Raw genomic sequence first — 25,643 nt, forward strand, 5'->3', positions numbered from 1 at the left:
TTGTTTGTATAGTTATTTAATTAAATGGTTAAAATGTATGTTGTTGTGGTTCTTTCTTAGTAATGTTGCTCCAAGTGTATTCGAGTTATTGAACGACCAACATTTCAGAACTGGAACTACCTAGCTACTGTTACCTCAGATGACAAAACGACAGAATTGTGATCATAGCCTACCTATAATTACTATAAATTATGAAGCATTACAAGTATACATTGCATTATAAGTTTGTTGCAAATCAGTTACCTCCTTCCAAGTTTATGATGCTATTCTAAACTTTGTTGAAGGCAGACAGGAGAGAAGGAGTGACATTTTGTTTTTTTAATTCACAAAATAAGAATTGTCATGAACATAAAGACACACAAACAGCATTATCCACACTATAAAAAAAGAGGTATTGACCCTGTGATTGAGTATACAGTAAGGTGCTCGATGGAAGTGCAAACAGGTAAGGCAGTGCAAGGATAAGGTCAAAAGACCATATAAGACATAAAGACATTTAGGACATATAAGACATGGTAATATTACAAAATGTATCACGAGGAATGGGTTAAGGTACAGCTGACGTCTGGCGCTGTCTGGGATTCAATCTTTTCTGATGATGACGACAACTTTGCAGCAGACATCGACGTCGTTTTAGTCTGAAATGTCATACGTTCAATAACGTTAAAAACATTTGAATAACGTCAGACTAACACGGTAAAACATGGTGGATTTACATCGCTAATAACGAACTTATTTATTCAATATAAACACAAGAAACTTTTGCTAAAGAAAATAAAATAAAATAAAGGACCAGACTCAGTGAATAATTCCCTACACTCCGTATTATATAGATCAATGAGCAGTGCTGACCAACATATCATTGGGGTCATCAGGTGGGAACCTCCTTTCATCAGTGTTTTGTCTAGTTGGGCCCACGACACCTCCAGGAGGCTAGACAATGACCACTGGCGTCCCAGAGTCACCCCCCTAATGCCAGCCAACACTGCCCCTCACACCACAACAACCATAATCTACCTCAGCCTCTCACCAACTGCACACCAGTTACAGCAGGGTGGGGATGCAAACCCTGGTTCGGGTAGGGGAAGAAATAAAAGAGGTCAGAAAAGCAGGAATGGGATTCAAACCCTGGTTAGGGTAGGGGTAATGAAAGTATAGAGGGTGCCAGAGGTGGAGGAAGGACAAGACACACTAGCAGATTCAGCAGACAAACTCACCTAAACAATCCTATAATCACTAACAATGCCAGCAAAAACAAATCCATACAACTCACTCCAAGCCAACTCACTCCAAGCCAACTCACCCAAAATGGCCGCCTGGTTTCAAAAGGATCACATGTGTCAAACCCTCCACTTAAATAGCTTGAACTTCTTCTTTGCTTTTTCAAAAGTCTATTTACCCTAAGTGCCCCCCCTGCTGGGCCCCCAGCTGCTCTTGCATCTTCTAATCCAAATCCACTGGCTGGATTTTACTGCTTTATCTGAAACCTCCTGCACTATTTTCCTCACACTCTGTCCACTTACAGATCTACATAGCAAAGTGTCTAATGTTACATTGCTAACTTTGCTGATGAGTGGAGTTAGCGAGGCAGACACACTAGAACAGCAAGCGACCAAAACATACAAGATATTTACTTTGTTAACAGCCAAATCATATGAGATGTGCTGCTTTACAGCAGACGACTATATCAGTGTGTGTTCTCAGTAGCCGCTAGAGTCAAGTTAGAAAAAACCTTACCTCCAAGCAAATGCGTTTAGCACTGCTAGCAGTTCCAGAAGTTCCTGGCTGTTCGTCGACATCATCTGGCAATATCGACGGAATTGCGGTTTTCACAAGCGCGGGTCTCTTCACTCCCAAGGGGTTGGGTTCGAAGTCTTCTGGCTTGAAATGTAGACTGCACACCGTCAGATTTTTTAGTGCTTCAATGGCCGTGTCCTCTTCGAACTTCGGGTTATTGATGGCCCGTAGCCACTTTTTTGTCCAACTCTGGGTAATCTATGAAAACTTACCACGTGTATTTTCCTTGTGCTGGCTGAACATCCCGGTACCATGCAAGTGCACACCATTTCGAAACACAAACGACGAGTAATTCACTAATGATTTTGCAAACTAACTCTTCACTAGAAATTGTGTGACATGATTTCCAGGTAGCGTAGAGTCGGTTGGAGCTAGTACACTCTCGGGGGAGTGGCCTGCGGATCTTGAGCATTGCAATGCACTATGGGGATTGTTGTCTTTAATCCACAAGCACAAAAAAGTCATTTTCTGCCTTTTCTTGGTCAAGAAGGCACCAAATTAGAAATTTATGCTACTATTCTACTACATATATGGCCCACTTTCAATACATATTCATGTCTCCACTGGTGGAATGTTCCTTTAATGTGTTTTTCTTTTTAAAAAGGGCACAATAAATAACAGGTAAAACCTCTACATAATGTGTTTGTGTGCTTGTCTTCATTAGTACTGTTGAAAAATTAATCAATTGCTAGGGATGCACCGACACCACATTTTTTTTTTAAACCAAGTACCAGTACAAGTACTTACCTTTTAGTACTTCCCGATACCTAATACTGATACCGAGTACTAATCAAGGCCATTACAGTTCTTACAATTAAACACATTTTCTTTTCTTTAGGCATATTCAACCCAAATACAGCTGCACTTTGTGCATTTTAGGAATATAAAACTACTCTTAGTGCAACATATTATTTTAGATTTAGATGCTAGATTTTGTCCCTCTTGACAGCTTTGCTGAGCATAAATTGCAGACCGCTCTAGTTTGGTCACCATCATTCACTTTGAAATACCTCCACACGGCTGACATAGCTCCGTCTTTTTCATGTGGCTTATGTCACACGTAATGTGACGGTATGTTTCCTCCCCTCACTTGGCTGGAACATGTTAGCACAAACACATTGCAGGAAAATGAAGCTCCTGTCACACTGGTATCGGTTCTGTAGTATCGGGACACTTTAATGAATACGGAGTACGAGTACACGCACATGGTATCTGTACCGATACTGGTATGCATCCCTATTAATTGCTAAATAATCTTGATAATCATGAAACTGTGATTATTTTTCAAACAATAATCGTACCATCATAACCTATAATCGTGACATCCCTTGAAGTAAGAGCAACTGGACTGAATTTGTTTAGGCCAGATGAGGCGGCTTCCTTTGGAACAGGAACTAAACAGGATGTTTTCCGAAGCACCTGTACTCTTTCGTGCAACAGGCTCGACTTGAAGATGTGTTGCAGGATGCCTGAGAGCTGGGCAGCACAGAACTTTAGGAGTCTGGGGCTGACGCGATCGCCCTGGAGTGTTGCCTTGGTGGAGTCTTTCCAGCTGTCTCCTCATCTGGCCTGTCAAGTAAGGGGTTGTGGCCACTGTTGTGGAGGTTGCTGCTGGGGGGTGTGGGATGGCCCAGCAGGGGATCCAGTACTGAACCTGCTGAATAACAGATTCTGCTTGTTGGCTCTGTCCCTGCTGCCCGTTGCTCGTTGCTCGTGCTGATCTTTGGTGTTGAAAGCTGGGATCTGCTTCATTCATGCCCACGCATCTTTGATGTTGTTTTGCTGGAGTTTGTCCTCCAGCTTATGTCTGTATGAGTCCTTACATGTCCTTAGCCCCACTTTCAGTTCACGCTGTATCCTCTTCAGCTCATCTTTGACACCAAACATGAATGCCTGCCTTTTTTCATTGAGAAGGAGCTTCAGGTCGCTGGTCATCCAGGGTTTGTTATTTGTGAAATGACACAGTCCTGGTTGGGGTGGTGGCATCTTTACAGAAGTTGATATAATCAGTGATGCAGTCTGTGATTTAATTGATATCCTCCCCATGTGACATGCAGAGCACATCGCAGTACGTGGTGTCAAAGCAGTTCTGCAGAGCCTCGCTGGCTTCCTGACTCCATCTCTGTTTAAGGCTTTTGACAAACAAAACGGTTTGTATCATGTTTGGAAATTATGAGTGTACTTTTGTTGAATAAGTGTTTACAAGGACCCTCTTTTAAAATAGATTTGAAATCCCTTAGATTTGAATATATAAAAGAGAGGTAATCTAATGTTTTGATTAGACTGATTTTGATTCAGATTTGATTTTTTTTGGCTAAATTTTGAAATCAACATTTTTAAGATTTGCCCGTGTCACCTTAACAGATTCATTCTGACAAACATTTCGGCAGGCCCAACATAGTCTATGAAATGATTGTCAGAACACATAAGCTATTGGAGAAAAATAAAAGGATCAAGAAATAATCCATTTGTGACGTTGCAGAGGATGATTTTGGCACAGCTCGGCTTAGAAAAGACTCAGCACTTAATTCTGCACCATTATGAAGAAAAGCCTGCAAAACTTTAAATGGCTTACATTTGACATTATTATACCAGTTTAAGCACATATGTTTTTATTTTTCTATTGTTTTTGTTTTTATTCTTTTTTTCCCAGATACTCAAATGAAACCTATAACTTGACAGTTCTCGGCATATACACAGGAAATATTTTCTTCCTTTTTATGAATACCACTCCTATCAGTTGCAAATGTGTTGCACTCAGAGCGAACTGTCCCTGTCCGGGTAGAGGGCTGCAAATACTCCTGACTCTCTACCTGGCACTCTGCTCCGGTGTAAATAATTCAGTGATGTTTTAAAACCCCAATTAATTTGAGCAGCAGGGAGGGAGGAAGTCTCCTGCTGATCAATTTATTAGTAATAATGGCTGACATTTGTGTTGCCAGACAAACTTGAAAAGAACATGTGGGATTCAGAGAGTAGCAAAGGGAGGGCTTCAGTTTGTGAAAATCAGTGTGCTGCAGAAGACTTTGAAAGCCTGAATGTTTAGTTTGAGTCTGACTCGATTCCACAACCTGATAAAACGAATGACATTCTGTTGCATTGGTTCTCCAACACTGAGATCCGCTACCATCGCGGGTCCAAATTGCCACTTCATCCCGCGTCGAGCAATGTGAAAGCTTGGCGTATTAGGTGATCCGTGCCGCCTGAAGCCGAGTTCCGGGGGCGTTGCCTAGTGGCAGAGCGTCACACGAAACACATAAAATGCTGGGCGTGTACAATGACGTAGGCACAACCCATGCGTACGAGGTAGGCCTAAATACACCTGTCAGCATCAAATTTTTCAAACCAACGATGGCGGGACACCTTGAGGACTTGTTTTTGTTGCTGGCTGTTTGTTCGGTCACGCAAGTGTATATGCAGTTCACAGAGATGTTATTTTACGGGGTGTGGATGGTCACAACGTGGGATGCCGCCGAAGAACATATGCGGAGAATACAAGAGCACTATAATGTCCAAGTTGAGGAAATCCATCGACAATTTGTCTCGCGGACCTCCTTGTCTCCCCAGTTGGCCATCTTGCAAAATGTCTCGAACTTGCAGAGTAGAACTTGAAGTGAAACTTGTCCTCACCTGTCGCTGTTGTTCTGATCAGCTGTCCATCCTGTCTTTTAAACTCCTCACGTCACGCCACGCCCACGTCCATCCCGCGTCAATTGCTTTCACATCAAATTCGGCTCGGCAAAAAGACTAGGGTCCGACGTGGGTTGAATGGCGAATCGAGTTGACACCCCAGCCCGGATCGTCAGTGTGAAAGGAACAGCGGACACACTAAATTCGCGAATTAAACGTGGGTTCTTCCTCAGTGTGAAAGATTCAAATGTTTCACATAGTCTAAAAACGAACCCTCTCTCAGATGGGTCATAATCAAGGGAGTCTTTAATTAAATCTCGATCTGACTCAGCTGGGAAGGAAGAGACATTTTTCCTCCATAATCAGTAACCTGCAAATGCCTGATGAAATGTATTTGTGGGACTGGGTAATGTATTACCAATGGTTGGAAAGTTATAAATGTGCCATCAACAAAAAATTCTTAACACAAGTCAGACTGTACCTATTCCATGTCTGAATAGCTGGGTCAAACATAGATGGTATGAAGAGTGGATTTTGCTATTGGGGAAAATGGCAGGGTTTGACAGGTTGGCTCTGTAGTCAGAGTTCTTGCCAAAATCTGATAGAATTTGTAAGACTGTGGGGATAAAAGTGCTTGGATTTGATATAAAAAGCATTGAGTCAACTTTGAGTCGTATTGATACCTTATGCATCCTACTTCCTCTTTCTATCCATATGACTACAGGTGAGTTCCTAAGAGTGACTGTAAGTGGTTCAATAGCAATGTCAAAAAGAATAGGGAATAAGGGACATTCCTGTCTAGAGTCTCTGCAGATAGGGAAGTGTTCATTAGTTAGTTAGTTTGAACAGCTGCCTGAGGCGTAGCATATAACACCAAGCCTGAAATACAGGCCCTAAACCAAATTTGTCAAGCACACCCTATGTAAGTAATTGTGTTCTATACTATCAAAAGCCTTCTGCGTATCTAATGAGATAACTTCGGGAGAAGTTGATGATTCAGAGGAGTAGAGCAGATTAAACATTCAACTTTGCAAATTACTGAATAAGTGTCTGCCAGCCACAAATCCTGCCTGATTTCTATGAATAAATTTAGGCAAGACTGACTCCAGTCTCGATGCTAATATTTTTGTGAGAATTTTGTAATCACACCCAAGTAGACTCACAGGGCTTTAGGATTCCCATTGAGAAGGGTCTTTGTCATTCTTAAGAAGTACAGAGATTATTGCTTTGATCATTGTTATATAGAATGCATTGAAGTGAAATTTGTCACCTCAGGCATGCAGGTTGCTTGCTGGTCTTAAAAATTCTCAAAAATAGTATTCTATTATATCAGTCATAAAAGTAGTCAGGAGAAAAGGGGAGTCTATTTATTAGCTAACATTAAAATACAGGCCAAACATGTAATGAGACAGTTGCGGAACAATCACCTCCCTTTTTTATTTTTTGTTTAATTCTTTCCCCTTTGTCCAATACACCATTATGATCTGGGGTCCGTTTCACAAAGCAGGTTCAACCAACTCTGAGTCTATTCCTGATCTCTGAGTTGATCTACTCTGAGGTAGAAAACCCTGAGTTTTCGGTTCCAGAAACGCTGATTTGAGTGAGTTTAATCAACTCTGAGTAGGTTCACCTTGAGTTTTGCGTGTGCACCACAACTTTAAAAAGCCAGCATCAATGGAGCCCCGATTCGACGAGTCACCATGGCAACGGGGAAGAGGAGGGGCTATGTTTTTCACCAACCTTGAATTGGAAAGCTTAATGCGCTAATAAGGCGAGTTTCAATACGTTTATAAAAATAAGTGCAACACCGCTGCAGCAGCAAAAGTGTAAGTTTAAATGTAGTTTTTGCAATCCCAATAATATTACAGGGGAAAACTGCTTGAATGTTAGCCCATTCATTTATTTTATTTAGGTGCAATCCCGCAGGGGAGAAGCGCACTTGGCAGCAGTTTAAGATGAAATATAAAAACATTGTTCAAACAGGTGAGACTTCGGCATGGAGGTACCTCATTTTGATCATGTTTTACACTGTAAAGTAAATATTAAGTGGTTATTTCACTGTCCAGCTGTTTTATCCCCAACATAATGCTGTTTTCACACACATAAATGTCTTCTCATCTATATCATGTTCAGTTAAATAATTAAACCTATTTAAACTAACACAGACTTCTACTCAGCCAACAGAAAGAAGGCAGATGCCCGTAAAACGGGTGGTGCCCAGCACCGCCACCTCTAACGGGAGGGCAGTGGCTGAGGGAATCCACCCCCAAGAAACGAGTGCCTTTATAAAATATAATAGGCTTATACTGTATATTAGGGGTGGAACGGTACAAAAAACTCACGGTTCGGTACGTACCTCGGTACGGACCCTACGGTTCGGTACATTTTTGGTACAGTGCCGAAGGAGGCGTGTAGCGAGGTTTGAGCACATGTAATAGATATCTGAATCCTGCCTCTTCTACAGTGGAATATGGGCGCATAGCAGATGCGATGTAAATTCCAATTGCTTCGGTAATTTTTTTTGCTCTGCATGTATTCGTACTTGGTCGGGTCTTTTCATGGTTTCTATAGAACACACCTGACGGAGGTGTGTGGTGGTCGGTAGCTACGCCCCATGTCATGCTATCACGGCTGAAATGTTTCATCATACCACACAGACAGAACCGGCGCGTGTTTAATAACTTAAACTTACACGTTGTCTCCTTTGTCTGAGGCGCGCTGCTCTCCTTTCTTCCTTCATGAAATGAAGAAGTATCGCCTGCGCTTGATCCTGACTCTCTCTGTGAGTTCTTCCAGCCTCGATATTAGACGCCTGATGTGATGTCCATGATTAATATCACCATCATGCAGACCATGAACACGGTGGCCTCCCCGCTCTCCATATTAGCTTCTTTGTGGTGTTTTTTCTTCTCTCGGGTTTTGTTTTGTTCCGTTTTGGTGTTGAATGTGGCGCTAAACGGCTAACGGCTAACACGTCACTGACACGCACGGCTGCGCGCGGCGCATCAGTCCCGACTCATGTGCAATGCAGACTGAAACAGCTCCGTTGGGGAAGGACAGTTATCAGAACGAAATTCGAGTAGGACAGTTCTGATAACTGCGTTCTTATAACTACTCTGTCCGAAAGCGTATATCTCTACGGACCAATCAGAGCTTGCATGTGGCAGTGTTTAAATAGGTCCTGAAGGAAACTCTTGCAAAATATCAGTTCCGCGTTCAGAAAACTTCCGTACCGTGTGTATTCTGCGTGGAAATGCGCGTACCGAACCGTGACCCCCGTACCGTGACGGTTCGGTACAAATACATATACCGTGCCGGCCCTACTGTATATGTCTTTTTTAAGCCTATTCATACAAATATTTATTTGTCTTTGATGTCTTTTTTTCTTTTGTCCCAACAAAATTCTGATGGTGCCGCTCAAAAAGATAATTGTCTGTAAAAGCAAAAATCTATGCGCGGTCTGATAACCATCTCCGCCGAATATTTATTTCTCTGCGCAATAATGCTGCACCTTCATCCACGGGATCGTTGTCAGAAGGACTTGTTCCTGAAAAAAGTCGCCTCCTACTGTGCCTAAAGGACTTCTAGAAGTAGAAGAACTCGCTCTGCTGACTGAATGAATGAGGAAATCAAATGTCGTGTGTGGCTGAAAGAGGGCGGAGACAGAAAGAAACTCGAGGTTTCTTGAGGAAAACCTGGTCCCGACCAGGTTAGGTTCAGAGAGTCTGTTACTACGGTAACTGACCAAGAGGTTAAGTTACCTCTCTTTGTGAAACGGAAAACTCAGAGTTTCCCTCATTTCAGGGTTAATCAACTCAGAGTTTTCACAAAACCTGCTTTGTGAAACGGACCTCTGATATCAGTCTCTATCAGAGTTTTCCTCCATCCTTTGGGCATTTTTTTTAAAAACATGGGCTCGTTCCAGATGTGCCCATTCTACTGAGCTTGTAGTTTGTGTCCTTCTAGGTTTTCTCACTCTACTGTCTTCATATTTCATACAGCGCTCAATTTTTGGTGGGCCATTTGCTCAAAGCCCTCTGACACTCTCCGTCACATTTTCTTTTTAATTGCATCTATTGATAGTTCTGTGTTTGTGAGGTTACATAAAGAGCATACATGCAATATACACAGTTAGTACGATAAATGGATAGATAAAACATAGACAGAAATATAAAAGCACTATATCTAGTGCACAGTTTTCTCTGCAGCTTTCACGGCCTTCAACATATATTTTTTTCAGCACTTTGACTATGCTTTTAGCATTATCCCCATTAGTTTTCAGTTCTTCCTGAACTTGGTTCACCTGACCTTTTAATGTTTGCAGTTCGACCCTCTCGTTGATTTTCATGGACACAGTTGCTTAAAGTGTAGGTTCTTGTTCCAAAGTCATAGCAGCACTATCCTTAGCACTAGAAGAGCTACCTGGAGTTTGTTCAACAGATCCAGCACCACCACCAGGCATATTACAAAGGATAATATGGCGCGAGAATAAGTGGGGAAAAAAAGAGTTGAGCTTTAGATTGTTAGGGCTTATGTCACTATTCTGTGAACTATAATACATAAATTCAGTTCTAGCAAAGGGCTCCACAAAATACGTCTTAACATGGCGCTGCAACCAGAAGTCCCCTTCCTGCTGTTATTTTAGGATGTGGTGTTTAAAAGATATTCATTGGGACAAACCAGAGCAGAAAGCAATTACAGGCCTACAACATTATTGGGTATAAAAAGAGCACTAACGAGAGACGCAGAATCTCTTAAGTAAAGATGGGCAAAGGTTAAGTAGTCTGCAAAAACATGTGTATTTAAATTGTGAAGCAATTTTTAAATACATTTTCTCAATGTAAATTTGTGAGCTCTGAATATTTCAGAATGTACTGTACATGATATGACCAGAAGATGGAGACAACTTAGACACAAGGACACAGCCTAAAATGAAGACTGGATGCTTCACGATGTTTGATTCCTAATGCGGAATTGTGGTAAAACAGGCATGTTTCTGTGATAGGAACGCATCCAGAGATCATTGTCTATGAACAGTGTTTGCTGTGTAATTCACACGTGCAGGCTAAAGCTGTATCATGCAAAGAAAATTATGAAAATTATGAACATTATGCAGCGACCCCATTGTCCTCTCTTTGCCACGGACAGAGGCAAAATGGAGCTGTTTTGTTGTCAGATAAATCAAAATTTGTTCACACATTTTGGAAATCATGGACACAGTGAGAGGTTTTCACTCAATGGTTTGTGTTCAGTGCTCTGAAGCCATGTATCCCTCTAGTGTCTCTAGAGCTGGCAACTTGCTTATCTTGAAAGACACCATCAATTCTGAAAGTTGTATGTGTTTTAGAGAAACATTTTTTGAGATGCGTTGCTACCATCTAATTCAGAATGAACTGATATTTTTCATGAAACAATAAAAGGGCTCACTTTAAATTTTTTATGATTTTTCTATGTTCTATTGTGAATAAGATTTTAGTTGATGAGATTTGCAAATCATTGCATTCTCTTAGATTTTACACAGCTTCCCAAATTCTTTAGAATTTGAGTTGTAGAAAAATGTGGCCCCTGTTGTTGTCTGTTTTGAAATCGAGCCTTAGTATTGTCTGTAGAATGGGATTGTTTAGGATCTCCCATGTGCAGAATGAGGCCTGCACATGACATTCTAACCTTTGGAAGTACACGGCCTCAAACAAAGGACCATTTTTTTGTCTGGACAAGTGACTTGTCTGACTACAAATCCCAACAATAGTTGCAGTCCACACCTCGGTGTGAAATGCACAACATTGGGGAGGTTTTACACCATGTAAAGCTAAGCTGTCCAAGTCTAGCTGCATGTGGCAAGGTTGCACTCACACTCGAGGCTTCTGTGTGGAGACCAGAAGTCAGCTGAGGTGTGCAGAAACTGTCCACTTCTCCTGTCTTTACTAATGCACACACATAGATCTCTCCAACCTGTTTGTGAAAGACATGGTTGCACAGCTTGTGTCCTGACCACACGATCCACTATCTTGTTTCAATCTCTTTGTTTGAATTTGGTGGGCTCGACCACTCCCCTTTTTAGGGTGGCCCTGAAGTGCAAATCACAACGGTAAAAGAGAAAAAAACAACGCAAATCAAAAAAACGTTGCCGTTTCTCTTTGGCCGCTGGGATTTGTACTTCAGGGCCACCATACCTTTTGTGCTGGTGTGACGCAATCAAGTGTAAGATCCCGTTTGACATTCTATATTCACCCATTGTTTGAATCCAGTGGCCATATTGACTGCTTTGAAACTGGTGCTAGTGTCAAGTTAATAGCTTCTGGCTAGGCCCGATGGTGCCTTGTAGCTAATGATTTGCATTGGTCATTTTCTGTAATAATTTTTTTTTTACTTATTGATAATCACTAATAACTAGACCAGCTTCCAATAGATCCCCAACAGTATGGAGGAGTCATCAATCTAATATCTGAGTGGGGGTCCCGAGCCTCAAGCTGGCAGACAGTAGGCTTAGTGCCACCAAAAAAGCATGTATTTGTGTATGTCAACAGATCCTATCTGCAGTCCAATGGCAGACTCTTGATTTCGTTGGCATGGGCAAATACCTCATTTTAAAGGCCCTTGATACCTGCTTCTTACTGCAATTGTAGGTCTTTTTTAATGTATTCAGTTTTCTCTTTTCTCAGATTGTATTTCAATGGTTTGTGTTGTCATTTTCTAACTTCTAAATGAGTATTTTTGTTAATCTATTTTTCTAATTTATTGTAAATTGACTGTACTTGTTTAGCACTTCAATCAATCTGACCACTCTAAGCCTGCCACATTCACCCATTAACTCACATGCTCAAAGAGCATGCTAGACAGTGTTTTTTGTTCTCATCATTCACACACATTCATACACCAACGGATGCATCAGTAGACAACGTGGGGTTCAGTGTCTTGCCCAAGGACACTTCAACGTGTGGCCTGGAGAAGCCTGGAGAAGGTCGAACCACTGACCTTCCGATTGGCAGGCAACTGCTTTTCCTCCGCAGCTGCAGCTGGCCCCTTGTACTTATCACTGTGTTTCCACAATGACATTTAACATGAATATAACACCAAATCTGGTATGTTTAGATGGTATGTTTGGTATTTAGATGGTATGATTAGATTTAGAGCAACAGGCTCCTACTTACCATCTTGATTAGGGATGGGAATTGAGAACTGGTTCCTTGGAATCGTTTGGCGATTTTTGCAAACGATTCCCTTATCGATTCCAGTGGGCGCCAATGACGTCACCACGCAACGTTGCGTGGCGAGTCCAGCGCAGCCAGCAGTCAACAGTAAACATGGCGCCCAAGCGGTACAAACGCTCGAAAGTTTGATTACACATCCCTAAAAAAGACGACAACAGGGCAACTTGCAAAGTGAATATTTCACCAAAGGGAGGAAATACTACCAACATGCAATAACTATGAATGAATGATTAACGCCGGTGAATCTGAACCCAGCAACGTTAGCAACGTTAGCATGTCCTCGGCTAATGCTGCATGTAACTAACTAACAAACACTGCCTATCATGTTAGCGCCATTTGCCTCATTGTAAAACCTGCTATTAGTAACGGTTATAGTTAAATGAATGCCTTCTCATGCATTACATTTAGATGAAATCATGAGAGACAGAGCCTGACTGGCTCAGAGCCAGAGGCTGGTGGTACTACCCCCAGTTCACATCAACCTCCAGCTTCTCCTTTCACCAGAGCAGGGAAGAGTTAAATTACCCAGGCCATGATAGACGAATATGGACCTCACTGTTGTTGGGTTTGTAAGGTCATGACTCGTGTTACTTCTAAACTAAACAAAGTTGATGCTAATCGACCGGTTTGTTGTCCTTTTTCTCCAAATGAGAATCGATAAGGGAACCGATAAAGAACCGAATCATTAAGCAGAATCGAAAATGGAATTGGAATCGTAAAAATCTTATCAATTCCCATCCCTAATCTTGATATCTATGGAAGTAGTCAAGTAGTCAGAGTCCTTAGAGGGTGGCTGTAGCTCAGGACGAAGAGTGGTCGCCTACCAATCGTGGTTAGACTCCCGCCTTCCCCATCTACCCACATGTCAAAATGTCCTTGGGCAGGACATGTTGAACCCCACGTGGTCTACCGATACATTCATTGGTGTATGTGTGTATGTAAATGTAGAAGAAGCCCTGTGTAGCTATGTAGACTAAGATGTGCTGTATGAGTGTGAGAGTGAATGGATGAATGTGGCGTGGTGTTAAAGCGCTTTGAGCGGTCAGTTAGACTAGAAAAGTGCTATACAAGTAAGGTCCATTTATTCTTTCACACACCATTTATTTATTGTTGAATAGATAATGACACTGACTGTTTCTGTATGTCATGTGTTGTCGTTCATCTGATGTAGTATTCATAAGTATAGTCTTTCTTTCTAATTTCTGTTCATGGATATAAAACCACTGCTAAAAAAATCTATTTTTGTTCCAGGGCTTTCTGAAGAGTGAGCGTGTTTCCCGAATGGTTCAGAGTGGCGGCTGCTCAGCCAGCGACTTTCGCGAGGTTTTCAAGAAAAACATAGAGAAACGTGTCCGCAGCCTTCCAGAGATTGATGGTCTGAGCAAAGAGACTGTGCTGAGCTCCTGGATTGCCAAGTATGATACTATTTATAGGGGGGAGGAGGACATGCGGCGTCAATCACAGCGGACCCACCCGAGTGCCGTGTCAGAGCTGATTCTGAGTAAAGAGCAGCTGTATGAGATGTTCCAGCAGATCCTCGGCATCCGCAAGTTCGAACACCAGCTGCTCTACAATGCTTGTCAGGTTAGTTGCAACGCAAAATTAAAAACACTTTGTCTATTAATTAACTAACTAACTAATTAATAACTAAATGCTTATTTTTTTATATTTGCTGGAAAACCTCCATTGCTGCATGTTGAAGTTCATGCTGTCTTGTCTTAAGCTTTTTCATGTCCAACAGATGCTCCTCTAAAAGTCTGGCTGCACCAAAAGTAATGGAAATCCACCAGCATCTCTCTTAGATAGGTCTAGAGGACTAGAAGTAGGGAGAATTGTTGAGTAACTTGACACAACAGGCTGTCAGAATTTGCACAGCAAACATTTAAATTTGTGTGTCTAAATTTTCAATTGTAAAGAAAAATCATATACATATGAACTGAATTTGAAGTCACAGAAAAAGACAGAACAATGTGCACGTGTATGTGAAATTTTCTACAGAAGATTTTCAAACAAATTTGTTCGGAATGTGAAGTCACGGTACAAATATTCACCAATGTGTAAATATATATTTAGATACATAGAATAAAGCTGACAACTTATCCATTACTTACTCATATCTATTTATGTTTTTCTTGTTTTTATTTCTTGTTACAATATCAACTTAGCAATTACATCTTCTCAAATCTGATATTGTGAGTACACAAATCTGCTCTCAAGCGTTTTTGTTGTTTTGTTGCGTTTCAAAAGTCATTTCAATTTAATTCAATTCAGTTTATTTATATAGCTCCAAATCACAACAAATGTCAATGATACAGTCTAATTCAAGCCAGTTAGCTTCCAATTCATTATAATCATAATCCAATCAAATCCACTTAATTATATTCAAAATTAGTTCAATTCATACAGACAGAGCCAATTAAAAAACAATTTCATAACTAAGGAAACCAACAGAATGCACCTACACTTCTCTACAGTCCAATCTCCCGTCCTGAGCGTGCCTGAGGAGACTGGAGAAAAAAGACTCCCCTTTCCCTCTGACAGAACCAGAATCAGGCAGGATTCCCGCGGGGTCTTAAAAAGTCTTAAAAGCATTGAATTTATGAATTTGGAAATAATACCTTAAAAAGACTTGAAAAAGTCTTGAATTTTGATGTCTGGGTCTTAAAATTTGTGCAGTAACTTCTTCGTATCGCATTCTCCTCAAACGTTTCATTTGTCAACTAGGCTACTATTATTTTGAAAAGCCTAAATAACGTAGCCTAAATGAAGAGTGGCGGAACCAATCATTGAGAACGCAACGCTGCCCCTAACGCTCTGCCCCGGGTCCGAGCACGTCACATTGCTACAGCACTGACACAGACCACAGCAACAAGCCAAGCAGAAGCGTGAAAAATCAAGGCAAATCTCAGCAGAAAACAAGAAAGTTTAACTTACGCCATTATGTTGTTTTTTAACATTTGTTTGCGTTTCCTTGCTTCCCATTTCTTGCTGGGATTATGGGGAAATGTAAATTTAATGAAGCGTGGCGCGAGAAATAATAATTTTGTCACTGGTTAAAACCAGTGGACAATAATGTATACAAGGCTTTTTGCACAGTGTGCAAAAAGAGGATTCAGCTTGGTACCATGGGCTTGAAGGCTTTAGAGTCTCACGCCAAGTCCCTCCAGTTACGACCGTCACCGCAACTAGAGTAGATCTGCGAACAGCTTTTGGGTCCACACCAACCATGAAAGCAGAGGTGTCAGTGTTTCCCACAGATGTGAAGGCAATGTGTGTGTGTGGGGGGGGGGGGTAAAAAATGAAAATTCTTCAAAATAATTCCTTCGTTAATAATTGGTCACACAGAACTTTATTGTATTAACCCATAAGAACCCAGACCCATTTCTACTTAAATGAAAATTAAAGGGGTTATAACACAGACTAAATAGACCACATAGAACCCATTTCAGATTTTTTTTTCCCAGAATACCACCCCCACTGTCAGAGATCTGTAATGTGACATATATGTCACATTGGAACTTAAGAACCTGGATAATTTCTCCATCAAGGAAAATTATGGGGAACGTAAGGATGTGTGACACCTGTGTCACGGTGGGTGACACAGGTGCGGCTTATCTGCAGATTTTCACATCTTCATTGTAAACAAATTAATAACATAGCTAAATACACTGGTCGGACTGTTCAGCTGTTTCAGACTGATACCTCCGGTTCAGGCTGGTCCTCATCCTCAACACGCACGTCTCTTTTTCAATCGCGGCAAATATTTTTGGATTGAAGCAGCAAACATTCAGTGTAAGAGTTTAAAAAGACTACTTTATTTGATTCACAGCTGCTAGTGTTTAGACCTCGACAACCCAACTACATAATTTTTTTTTTTTTTTTTTACGACAAACTTGCGACTAGTTAACTTTATAAAGAAGGCGTAATCGCGTGTTTGCTATGGGTCGGGACGGGACGGGACGGGACAACATTGTATTCAAAATATAAAATATTTTATAGGACTTTTTAATGTGTGATTTTATAAAGGTGCACGTGATACCAACCTTTAGTGAATTTCGCCAGCCGTCTTCTTTCGGTTGAGCCAGAGCTATAGAGCTAATCTAAACGCGACGCTGAAGCTAGCAAGCTTCCAGGGAAGCGCGGAGGGGAGGGGCTGTGTGTGTGTGTAGGCTATGCGAGAGACGCGAGGGACAGAGAGACTGAGGGAGAGCAGCAAGGAAATGCAGCTGAACGAATACGAGTATTTTTTTAAATAGCGTTAAAAAAAAAAAATAAATAACGAAACGCCAACGGTGTTGAATCTGTCGCACCGCCACAAATTAGTCTATGTGTGGGAAACACTGGGTGTTGTGGACTCTTAACACAATCGCCAAACACCATTCATATAAAGGAAACGAGGGTATTTCAGAGTTGTTTAAATGCATGTTCCCCGATTCCGACATCGCTGCCACAATTACTTGTGGTCCCGACAAAACGGTGTACATAGCCAAGTTTGGTTTAGCTGTGTATATTAAAGGTAAAAAAAATCACCGTTCGTTCTTATGTTCGATGAGAGCCTCAACGAAACGACAAAAAACAAACATATTAATTTTATTTATTATTAATATTTTTTTAGTTGATTTTCATTGTTTATAGTTCTCTCTACTCCCCATATTCCCAGCATGGAATAAGTAGCTAGCTAACATAACCAATGTTAAAAAACAATTCAACTGTGTCAGTTAAACTTTTTTGTGGTCTGCTGGAATTTTCTTTGATTTTTCACACCTCTGTTTGGCTTGTTGTCTGTGGTCTGTGTCATTGCTGTGGTGTTGTAGTGTTTACTACTGCTATGCTGCAATGTTTCATCAATGCTTTACACAGTCCAAACTTTCATTTGTTTGAGAAATAAATGAACAAATAAAAAAAAAAAGGTTTTTCTTTGCCGGTAGGTCTGTGAAATAGGCCGTGAAATAGGTATTATTTTTTTTTTATAAATGGTCTTAAAAAGGTCTTAAAAAGACTTAAATTTGACTTGAAGAAACCTGTAGGAACCCTGTCAGGAAGAGTAGCCATCCGCCTCCACCAGCTGGGGTTTGAGAGGACAGAAAAGAGGGGACAACAAACACCGTAACACCATTCAAAGGATAAATTTTGAGACAGAGAAAAACAAGTTAATGACAACAATAATGCCAAATGTACATAATGTCATATGAGAAAATAAAAGGGTGAAAAAAGAGAGCAAAATTAGGAAAGTTGTGACAGAGGAGGCCCCCCAGGAGTCTAGCCCTATAGCAGTCGAAGCCTAATCTTAAAGTTAGAGAGTTTCTGCTTCCCGGACATTTACTGGCAGCTTATTCGACAAGAGAGGGGCCTGATAACTGAAAGTTCTGCCTCCCATTCTACTTTTAGAAACTCTGGGAACCTCAAGTAAACCTGCAGTTTGGGAGTGAAGTGCTCTGTTAGGAAAAAATCTTATAATGTGATCTTTAAGATCGGTCAATAAGAGCTTTATATGTAAGGAGAAGAATCTTAAATTCTATTCTGAATTTAACAGGGAGCCAATTAAGAGAAGCTAAAACTGGAGAAATATGATCTCTGCTGTTAGATCTTATCAGAACTCTGGCTGCAGCATTTTGGATCAGCTGAAGGCTTTTCAGAGAATATGTGGGACAGTCCAATAATAAAGAATTACAGTAGTCCAATCCTGAAGTAACAGATGCATGGAGCAGTTTTTCTGCATCACTCTGAGACAAGATGTTCCTGATTTTAACAATATTATGAAGGTGAAAGAAGGCAGTCCTAGAAACCTGTTTTATACGTGGGTCAAATTATAATTTTTGGTCAAAAATAACTCCAAGGTTCCTCACTGTAGTACTATAAGCCAAGGAAATACCATCTAGATCAGGGCTACCCAAATCCGGTCCTCGAGGGCCGACGTCCTGCAGGTTTTGGATGTTTCCCTGCTCCATCACACCTGATTCAGATCGATGCTTCATCAGCTGGTTTAACAACCTTTTGAAGAGCTCCATTTCATCTGAATCAGCTGTGTTGAAGCAGGGAAACATCTGAAACCTGCAGGACGTCAGCCCTCGAGGACCGGATTTGGGTAGCCCTGATCTAGATTAACTATATAGCTAAACAATTTCTCCCTGAAACGCTCAGGTCCAAAGATAACGACTTCAGTTTTGTCTGAATTTAGAAGCAGATAGTTCTGAGTCATCCAGGTCTTTATGTCTTTAAGACATGCTTGTAGTCTGACCAACCTATTGGGTTCATCTGGTTTTATAGATAAGTACAGCTGAGTATCATCAGCATAGCAATGGAAATTTATGCCATGCTGTCTAATAATGTTACCTAATGGAAGCATGTATAACGTGAAAAGAATTGGTCCAAGTACAGAACCCTGAGGAATTCCATGACTTACTCTGATTTGTGAGGAAGATTCTTCATTTCATCATCAGATAAATATGACTTAAACCAGCCTAATGCAGGTCCTTTAATCCCAATAACATGTTGAAGTCTCTTTAATAAGATACTGTGATCGACCGTATCAAATGCAGCAGTGAGATCCAACAGGACAAGCACAGACACAAGTCCGCTATCAGAGGCTAAGAGGAGATCATTGGTAACTTTCAGCAGTGCAGTTTCTCTGCTATGATGCACTCTGAATCCTGACTGAAACTCTTCAAACAGATTATTTCTCTGTAAATGATCACAAAGCTGAGCTGCAGCTATTTTTTCAAGAACTTTAGACATAAAAGGGAGATTGGATGTAGGTCGATAATTAGCTAACACTTCTGAATCTAGAGTAGGTTTTTTAAGTAAAAATGTAATTACAGCAACCTTAAAAGGCTGAGGTACATAGCCTGTCAACAAAGACAGATTGATCAAATCCAATATGGAAGTGTCAATTAAGGGTGTCTTGGCCTCACTAAGAGTAGCTATCCAAGCAGCTAAACAGTGTAGCGTTATCGGGCATTTGCATCAAATATAAGGATTTATAAGACGTTTTCACTGTCTCAAATAAACCTTTTTTTTTTTTTTTTTTTCAACTGGGTTCAACAGACACGGCGTTCCGGTCGTTTATTTAATAATACAAAAACAATTGACTGTTTAAGTCATTCATGCGATCACGTTTTGTGACCGTGTGTATTTTTTTTTTTTTTTTTTTTTTTTTTTCAGGAGCGACGGCTCTGATTCATTGAGTTAAGCTCAGCAGCTTTAACTTTCAATAAGTAATCTGTATTACTTTATTTTAAGCGTCACAACGCTCCGTTAAACAACGTTTAAACTCGCTCCCCCACTTCATGGGGTTTCAATATAGCACCTTGATGGTTTTTTTATAGGTCCGGCTGCAAGATTACAGCGGATCAAAACTCCTGTGTTTGAGGAGGCTCTGAGTTGACTAAATTCGCCGGGACTCGCGGCAGAATTTGTGATACTCATAAAAAAAAAAAATCAAATCAACCGTGTTGGAAACTCGCAACTACGGCCAGGCCTTTAAATTCAGCGTTCTTGCGCTGTGCATGCAATCTTTATTCTGGGAGGAGACAGCGACAGCGGGGCTGGCGCTGCTTCTGCGGTGTGCAATTAATATTGCGCGCCCACGGATTTGGAGAGTTATCATGCGTCCACGATTACTCTGATAAAGTGCTTTTTTAAGTCATTCTAAGTTTTATACACAGACACAGCCACTGCTTGCATTGCTCACACACAGATAATGAACCAGCCAATATTATGTTTATGCTTTCCTTCACGTAAGTCAGTGTACCGTAAAACGCCTCGCACGGCGCACCAAAAATATGTAGCGTTATCGGGCATTTGCATCAAATATAAGGATTTATAAGACGTTTTCACTGTCTCAAATAAACCTTTAAAACCTCGAATTTAGGGCACCACCTACCTATAATTTACTTTAAATGACAGTCAGGTAGGAAAACTGTTGAAATATTACGATCCTGGTATGTTAAATTAATAATCAGTTAATAATCAATTAATAATCAATTAATAATCAGTCTCATATCTCGCTACTTTCGTGAAGTTCTCGTTTGGTTGGACAGACATTACGTAAAGAAAGCATACGACACAATCTGTGATTATAACATATATATATATAGATATATGAACTGTTTATTAAAATGATATGACCAAAACATGAACCTTTAAAACAAACAGGAGATGCATTGAATATGGGTGATTATATAAAACACTTAGTGAATGGAAAATAAAATATGGGGAATGGGGAGATACTGGATGTATTCAAATAGTTCAGGTTGGCTGACTATTTGACGCTAAATACTGACATTTCGGATTAATGTATCATTCTGTGAAAGCCTCGAGACATCCATCAAACCCACTTTAAGGTGAAAACGGGTCGGTCTTACTGTGTTGAAGTTCTGCTTAGTCAGCTCGGAACACGGCAGCGGCCACGCGGGGTCCGAGGGGATTTCTCTTCCGCTCTCTGGGCCTTCCTGGTTGTGGTGGCTGACTTTAGCGGACTTCTCAGTTGCTTCTTTCACTGGGAAACGGGAACGATGGTGCCGAGGGCTGTGGTTAGATGATCGAATCTTTCGAGTGTCAGTGGGTCCGTTGCTTCTCTGATGAAGTGAACTTAAGTTCACAGAAGATTAATAAAAGGTTGCTTGAGTTGGCTTTCTGGGTAGGAAAACTTCATCCTGTTCTTATCTTTGTTCGGGTCTTTCTTTCTCGTCTCCGGGGTCTCACTGGGTTCTGGAGGGCTTCCTCCGGTCGTCCTCTGCATCGCTCATCCTCTGTCCTTCCGCCCTCTCCTGAGATTATGGGAAAACTCCCAAACTCTGGTGAGCTCTTCTCTTCTGCTCAAACCATCTCCAAATCTCTCTGAGCAACTGTTCTCTGCTCAAATCTCCTTCTGAAACTCTGGGTTGGAACTCTTCTGGAACAAAAACTAGAAGCAAGAGGGGAGAGAACGAGAGCGAGAGACTGTGTTTTTCGCGGGCTCCGGGTTTTGACTCTCGGAGGCGGGGCATGACGTAAGCTTACACTACTCTTTCAGCCAATGATATGCCTGAACTGTGTAAGATGATCTGTTTTGCGTGGGGATTTCTGGATGAGAAACTCTGTCTCATAGAACATTTGTCTCGGTGATTCTGAAAACACCACATCTTGTTAAGATATGCAGATTAAAGATATAACATAGACTTGCAAGATAAAGACATCAAAATAACACACAACGTAATTGATGATTATGACTTTCAAAATTCAGATGAATATCTATGAAATCGTGACATATGAATAGTGAACCACACAATGTTAATTTTCTGTGTTAACAATGGGGATACCAAACAAATACCAAATAGATACCGAAGGGACATCATTAAAAGTTAATAGTTGCATATATCTTGTCCATTTCACTGAGTCCTCTGGGATTTAAATGTTCAACTAATCAACACTGCAGACCACTAGGGGGCAATGTGGTTCCATCAGGCAGGTTGGGCATTTTCCACCAAAATCAGTTCTTTGTCAATATTTAAGCCAGAATCGTACAAATTGTCTCTATATGCGTCTTGTGATCAAGCTGGAAACCTGAAAGAAATTGTATACGGTTATCAAACACATTTAATATAGTTTTAAGATTCGACTAAAAGTGAGTCTTAGTGAAGTCTTGTGTGTAGCCATCTGGTCTCTTTCTCTGGTGGGAAAGGGTGTTAGAATGCCAACCGCGATTTATGGTGAAGATAAGATATTGAGGTCTCCAACATTTCCAACAGAAAGGTTCTTTGTTCATTCGAGTTTATCCCAATTTATGGAGAGCGTCTGTTGCGAGTTCGACTCCCCAAAAACTCTCAAAAGGGTAGAAGGTTAACGTAAATTAGGCAGTTTCTGTCTCTTTTTCCTTTGTGGAAAGAAAATGAAGATCTGGTTTATATCCACATACGTAAACATCCCCCACAGGAATGTTGGTTTTGTCAAAGTTTGAAAAACTCTTAATCCACACGGCACTGTGACTGCTACAACAGGGATTCAGAAACTCCACAGAAGCAGATTCTTTCTTGTGATTTTTACTGAATCATCATTTTGTGAAACTGAAATACAAACACATACAAAACATGCATCAAAAATAGTACATGAATTACTATTTAGCTAAGTTACATCATGTGTTTGCTATGTCATTGAGAAAATACTTCTATTGCATTTTTAACCTATAAACATATGAATTATCAGCATGAAATTAACTAGAAGTATGATCAATTATGTAAAACAAAGTACTTACAGACGTTGCTTGAACAAGCATAGAAACATAAAAGGTGGCAAATGAGGAGTGGCAGACAAAGGCAGCTGTCTCCACTGCAGGTAAGGTCAAAATGATTCCCGTCACTAAGCTTCTGACAACTTCCTATTCAACTGAGTCGTCAAAATAAAAGTCTCTCAAAATCGTTTTTTATAATAAGAGTCATAATAACAAAATAGATACATTGGTCTTACCACAAGTGTAAACAATGAAAGTTGCATGAAAGGAAAATATTAAATGCAAACATGACAAAGGGGAAAACCTCCTTGAACAGTCTGGTTGGGATTGGGTCTAAAATACAAGTGGATGGTTTAGAAGAGACTATTGCTGTTGTTAGTTCAGAGAGATCAACTGGACAGAAGCCGTCTAAATACAAATCAGGTTCTAAAGATACTTCTAAAGCTGCTGTACTTGATGATACATCACTGATAATAGTGGGAAGGATTCAATTAATCTTCTCTCTGAAAGGCATTGAAATAGTAGTGCTGTTAACAAGAGAGTCAAGTTTTGCTGGAATAAAATTTAGGGAGCTGTTATCGCTCTAATATTTGCACATGGCAGTGAATAAAATGATAATCAAATTAATTCTTTAAATCTGGTTACAGCATCCTCTGATAGACACCTTCTATATATACATTTCTTCTCAGAAACTGTATAGTCAAGTAATGTAAACTCAAAAAAGGTCAGATAAGACAGGGTTATGAGGGAACACTGTTAACTGTTCACTCTCAATGCCATAAGTCAGCACAAGATCAAGGGTGTGATTAAGGCAGTGAGTAAGTCTGTGAACACTTTGAGAAAATCCAGTAGAATCTGATATGGAATTAAAGTTAATTTGAGACTGCCATTTTCAACATGAAAAATAAAGTCACCCACTACAATGACTTTATCTGTACTCAGCACTAATTGGCACAAAAAATCGGAGAATTCAGACAGAAACTCAGAGTAAGGGCCAGGTGGACGATACACAACGACAAATAGAATTATTTTTTTATTTGGGTGGAAAAACTGAGAATCAGAGATTCAAAAGAACTAAACGTAGTCTTGGGTCACGTACTGATTAGTAACCCTGATCTGAAGATAGCTGCCACTCCTCCTCCTCTGCCTGTGGTTCGAGGAACGTGAACATTTAAACAGTCAGAGGGAGCTGATTCATTAATGCTAACATGATCCTCCTGCTGCAGCCAGGTTTCCGTAAGACAAAATATATCAATATGATGATCAGAAACTGAGACTTGGAAAGGAGAGATCTTATATTCAGCAAACCATATTTAACAGTTTTATGTCTTTGTTCAATTGTTTTAGGTTTTCTGGATTTGCTCCTCTTGTGTTTATTGATTTATTTAATTTGAGTGGTGTGGGAGCAGACACAGTCATTATGGGGTTTGGGGGGTAGCAGCATTTTGGAAGCAGAAGAGAAGTGTGTAAGACTACAACTCTGTATTCTGGTCTCAACCCTGGCTTGTCAAGTTTTTGGATGACTAATAAATTTGTCCATATTTCTAGAAATCAGAGCTTCCCCTGCCAAAGTTAGATGTTATGCCATCACTCCTAATCAGATCAGGTTTTCCAGCGAAAGATTGACAATTATGTAGCCCACGTTGTTTGCTGGACACCATCTAGACAACCAGCATTGAAGTATAACATGCAACTAAACATGTCATCACTGCCATCATTTGGCAGGGGTCCAGAGAAAACTACAGAGTCCGACTTGTTTTATGGTCAGTTCTCTTATTAAATGAAGACGCACACACAGTACTGCCTTTGTGTCATTTTACCAGTAACTTCAGAATAGTGTTTACATCCTGGTGCACCCCTTAAATCCCACCGGGTCAAAACACATACATTGTAACATCTCCCCCTTTCTTTTTTTTTTTTTTTAAACAGCCCCCCCACACAAAATCAGTCAACAAAGGGCTTATGAAGTAATAACATGCTCTGGCGAAGCTGGTGAGCGGGGTTGTGGAGTGCCGTGGTCACCTCCACCGGAACTTGTGGTGGGCAGGCTCCCCCTGTTTGTGTCTGCTCTTGGTGACACCCCTGGTGATGGTCTTAGGTGTCTACAGTTGCGTCTCAGCACAGTCCCATTCTCCAGTTTGACATCATAGGACCTCTCCTAGTCCTGTCGCACCACAGATGCAGGTGTCCAGTATGTATGTCCGGCCACTTGTGACTGCACTCGCACCTGTTCTCCATTCAGCAGTGGCCTCAGTGACTTTGCCCCTCTGTTGTAGTAGCGAGCCTGCCTGAGCTGGTTTTCCCGAACAGCTGAGTCAGTGTCCACTACAGCAGGCTTCAGTAGACTCTCACACATTGGTAGCAATGTCTTTGCTCGACGGCTCATCAGTCTCTGAGCTGGACTGGCCTGAAAGCCTTGTGCTGGGGTGTTTCTGTGAGCAAGTATGGCCAAGTAGGGGTCTGACTTTGCCTGCAGGGCTTTCCCCATCAGCCTTTTAGCAGTCTTGACAGCAGACTCTGCTTTCCCATTGCTTTGAGAATAGGTAGGTGACGATGTTACGTGTTCAAATTCCCAGAACTGGCTAAATCTTTTAAATTCTTGTGAGCTATACCATGGGCCATTGTCAGAGAACACCACATCAGGCACACCATGGCGGGCGAAATGTGCTTTAAGTTTACGGATAACCGTGATGGACCTGGTATCAGGAAGATAATCAACCTCCCAAAAATTGGAGAAATAGTCCACAGTCACTAAGTAGTATTTGTTATTGAAGGTGAAGATATCTGTGCCCACTTTT

The 25,643-nt window shown here is 40.9% G+C and overlaps 1 protein-coding gene across 2 annotated transcripts in view; it reads left to right on the forward strand.

The window, feature by feature from the left end:
- cadps2 (Ca++-dependent secretion activator 2) overlaps nt 1-25,643 on the forward strand; it is a 289,837-nt gene that overhangs the window by 50,980 nt on the left and 213,214 nt on the right. For both annotated transcript variants that reach the window (XM_075469290.1, XM_075469289.1), the window contains exon 3: nt 13,890-14,222. In XM_075469290.1, the coding sequence (XP_075325405.1) occupies nt 13,890-14,222 (333 nt within the window). The remainder of the gene's footprint in view (nt 1-13,889; nt 14,223-25,643) is intronic.

The sequence above is a fragment of the Odontesthes bonariensis genome, chromosome 7, assembly GCF_027942865.1.
Source record: "Odontesthes bonariensis isolate fOdoBon6 chromosome 7, fOdoBon6.hap1, whole genome shotgun sequence".
In the NCBI taxonomy this organism is placed as follows: Eukaryota; Metazoa; Chordata; class Actinopteri; order Atheriniformes; family Atherinopsidae; genus Odontesthes; species Odontesthes bonariensis.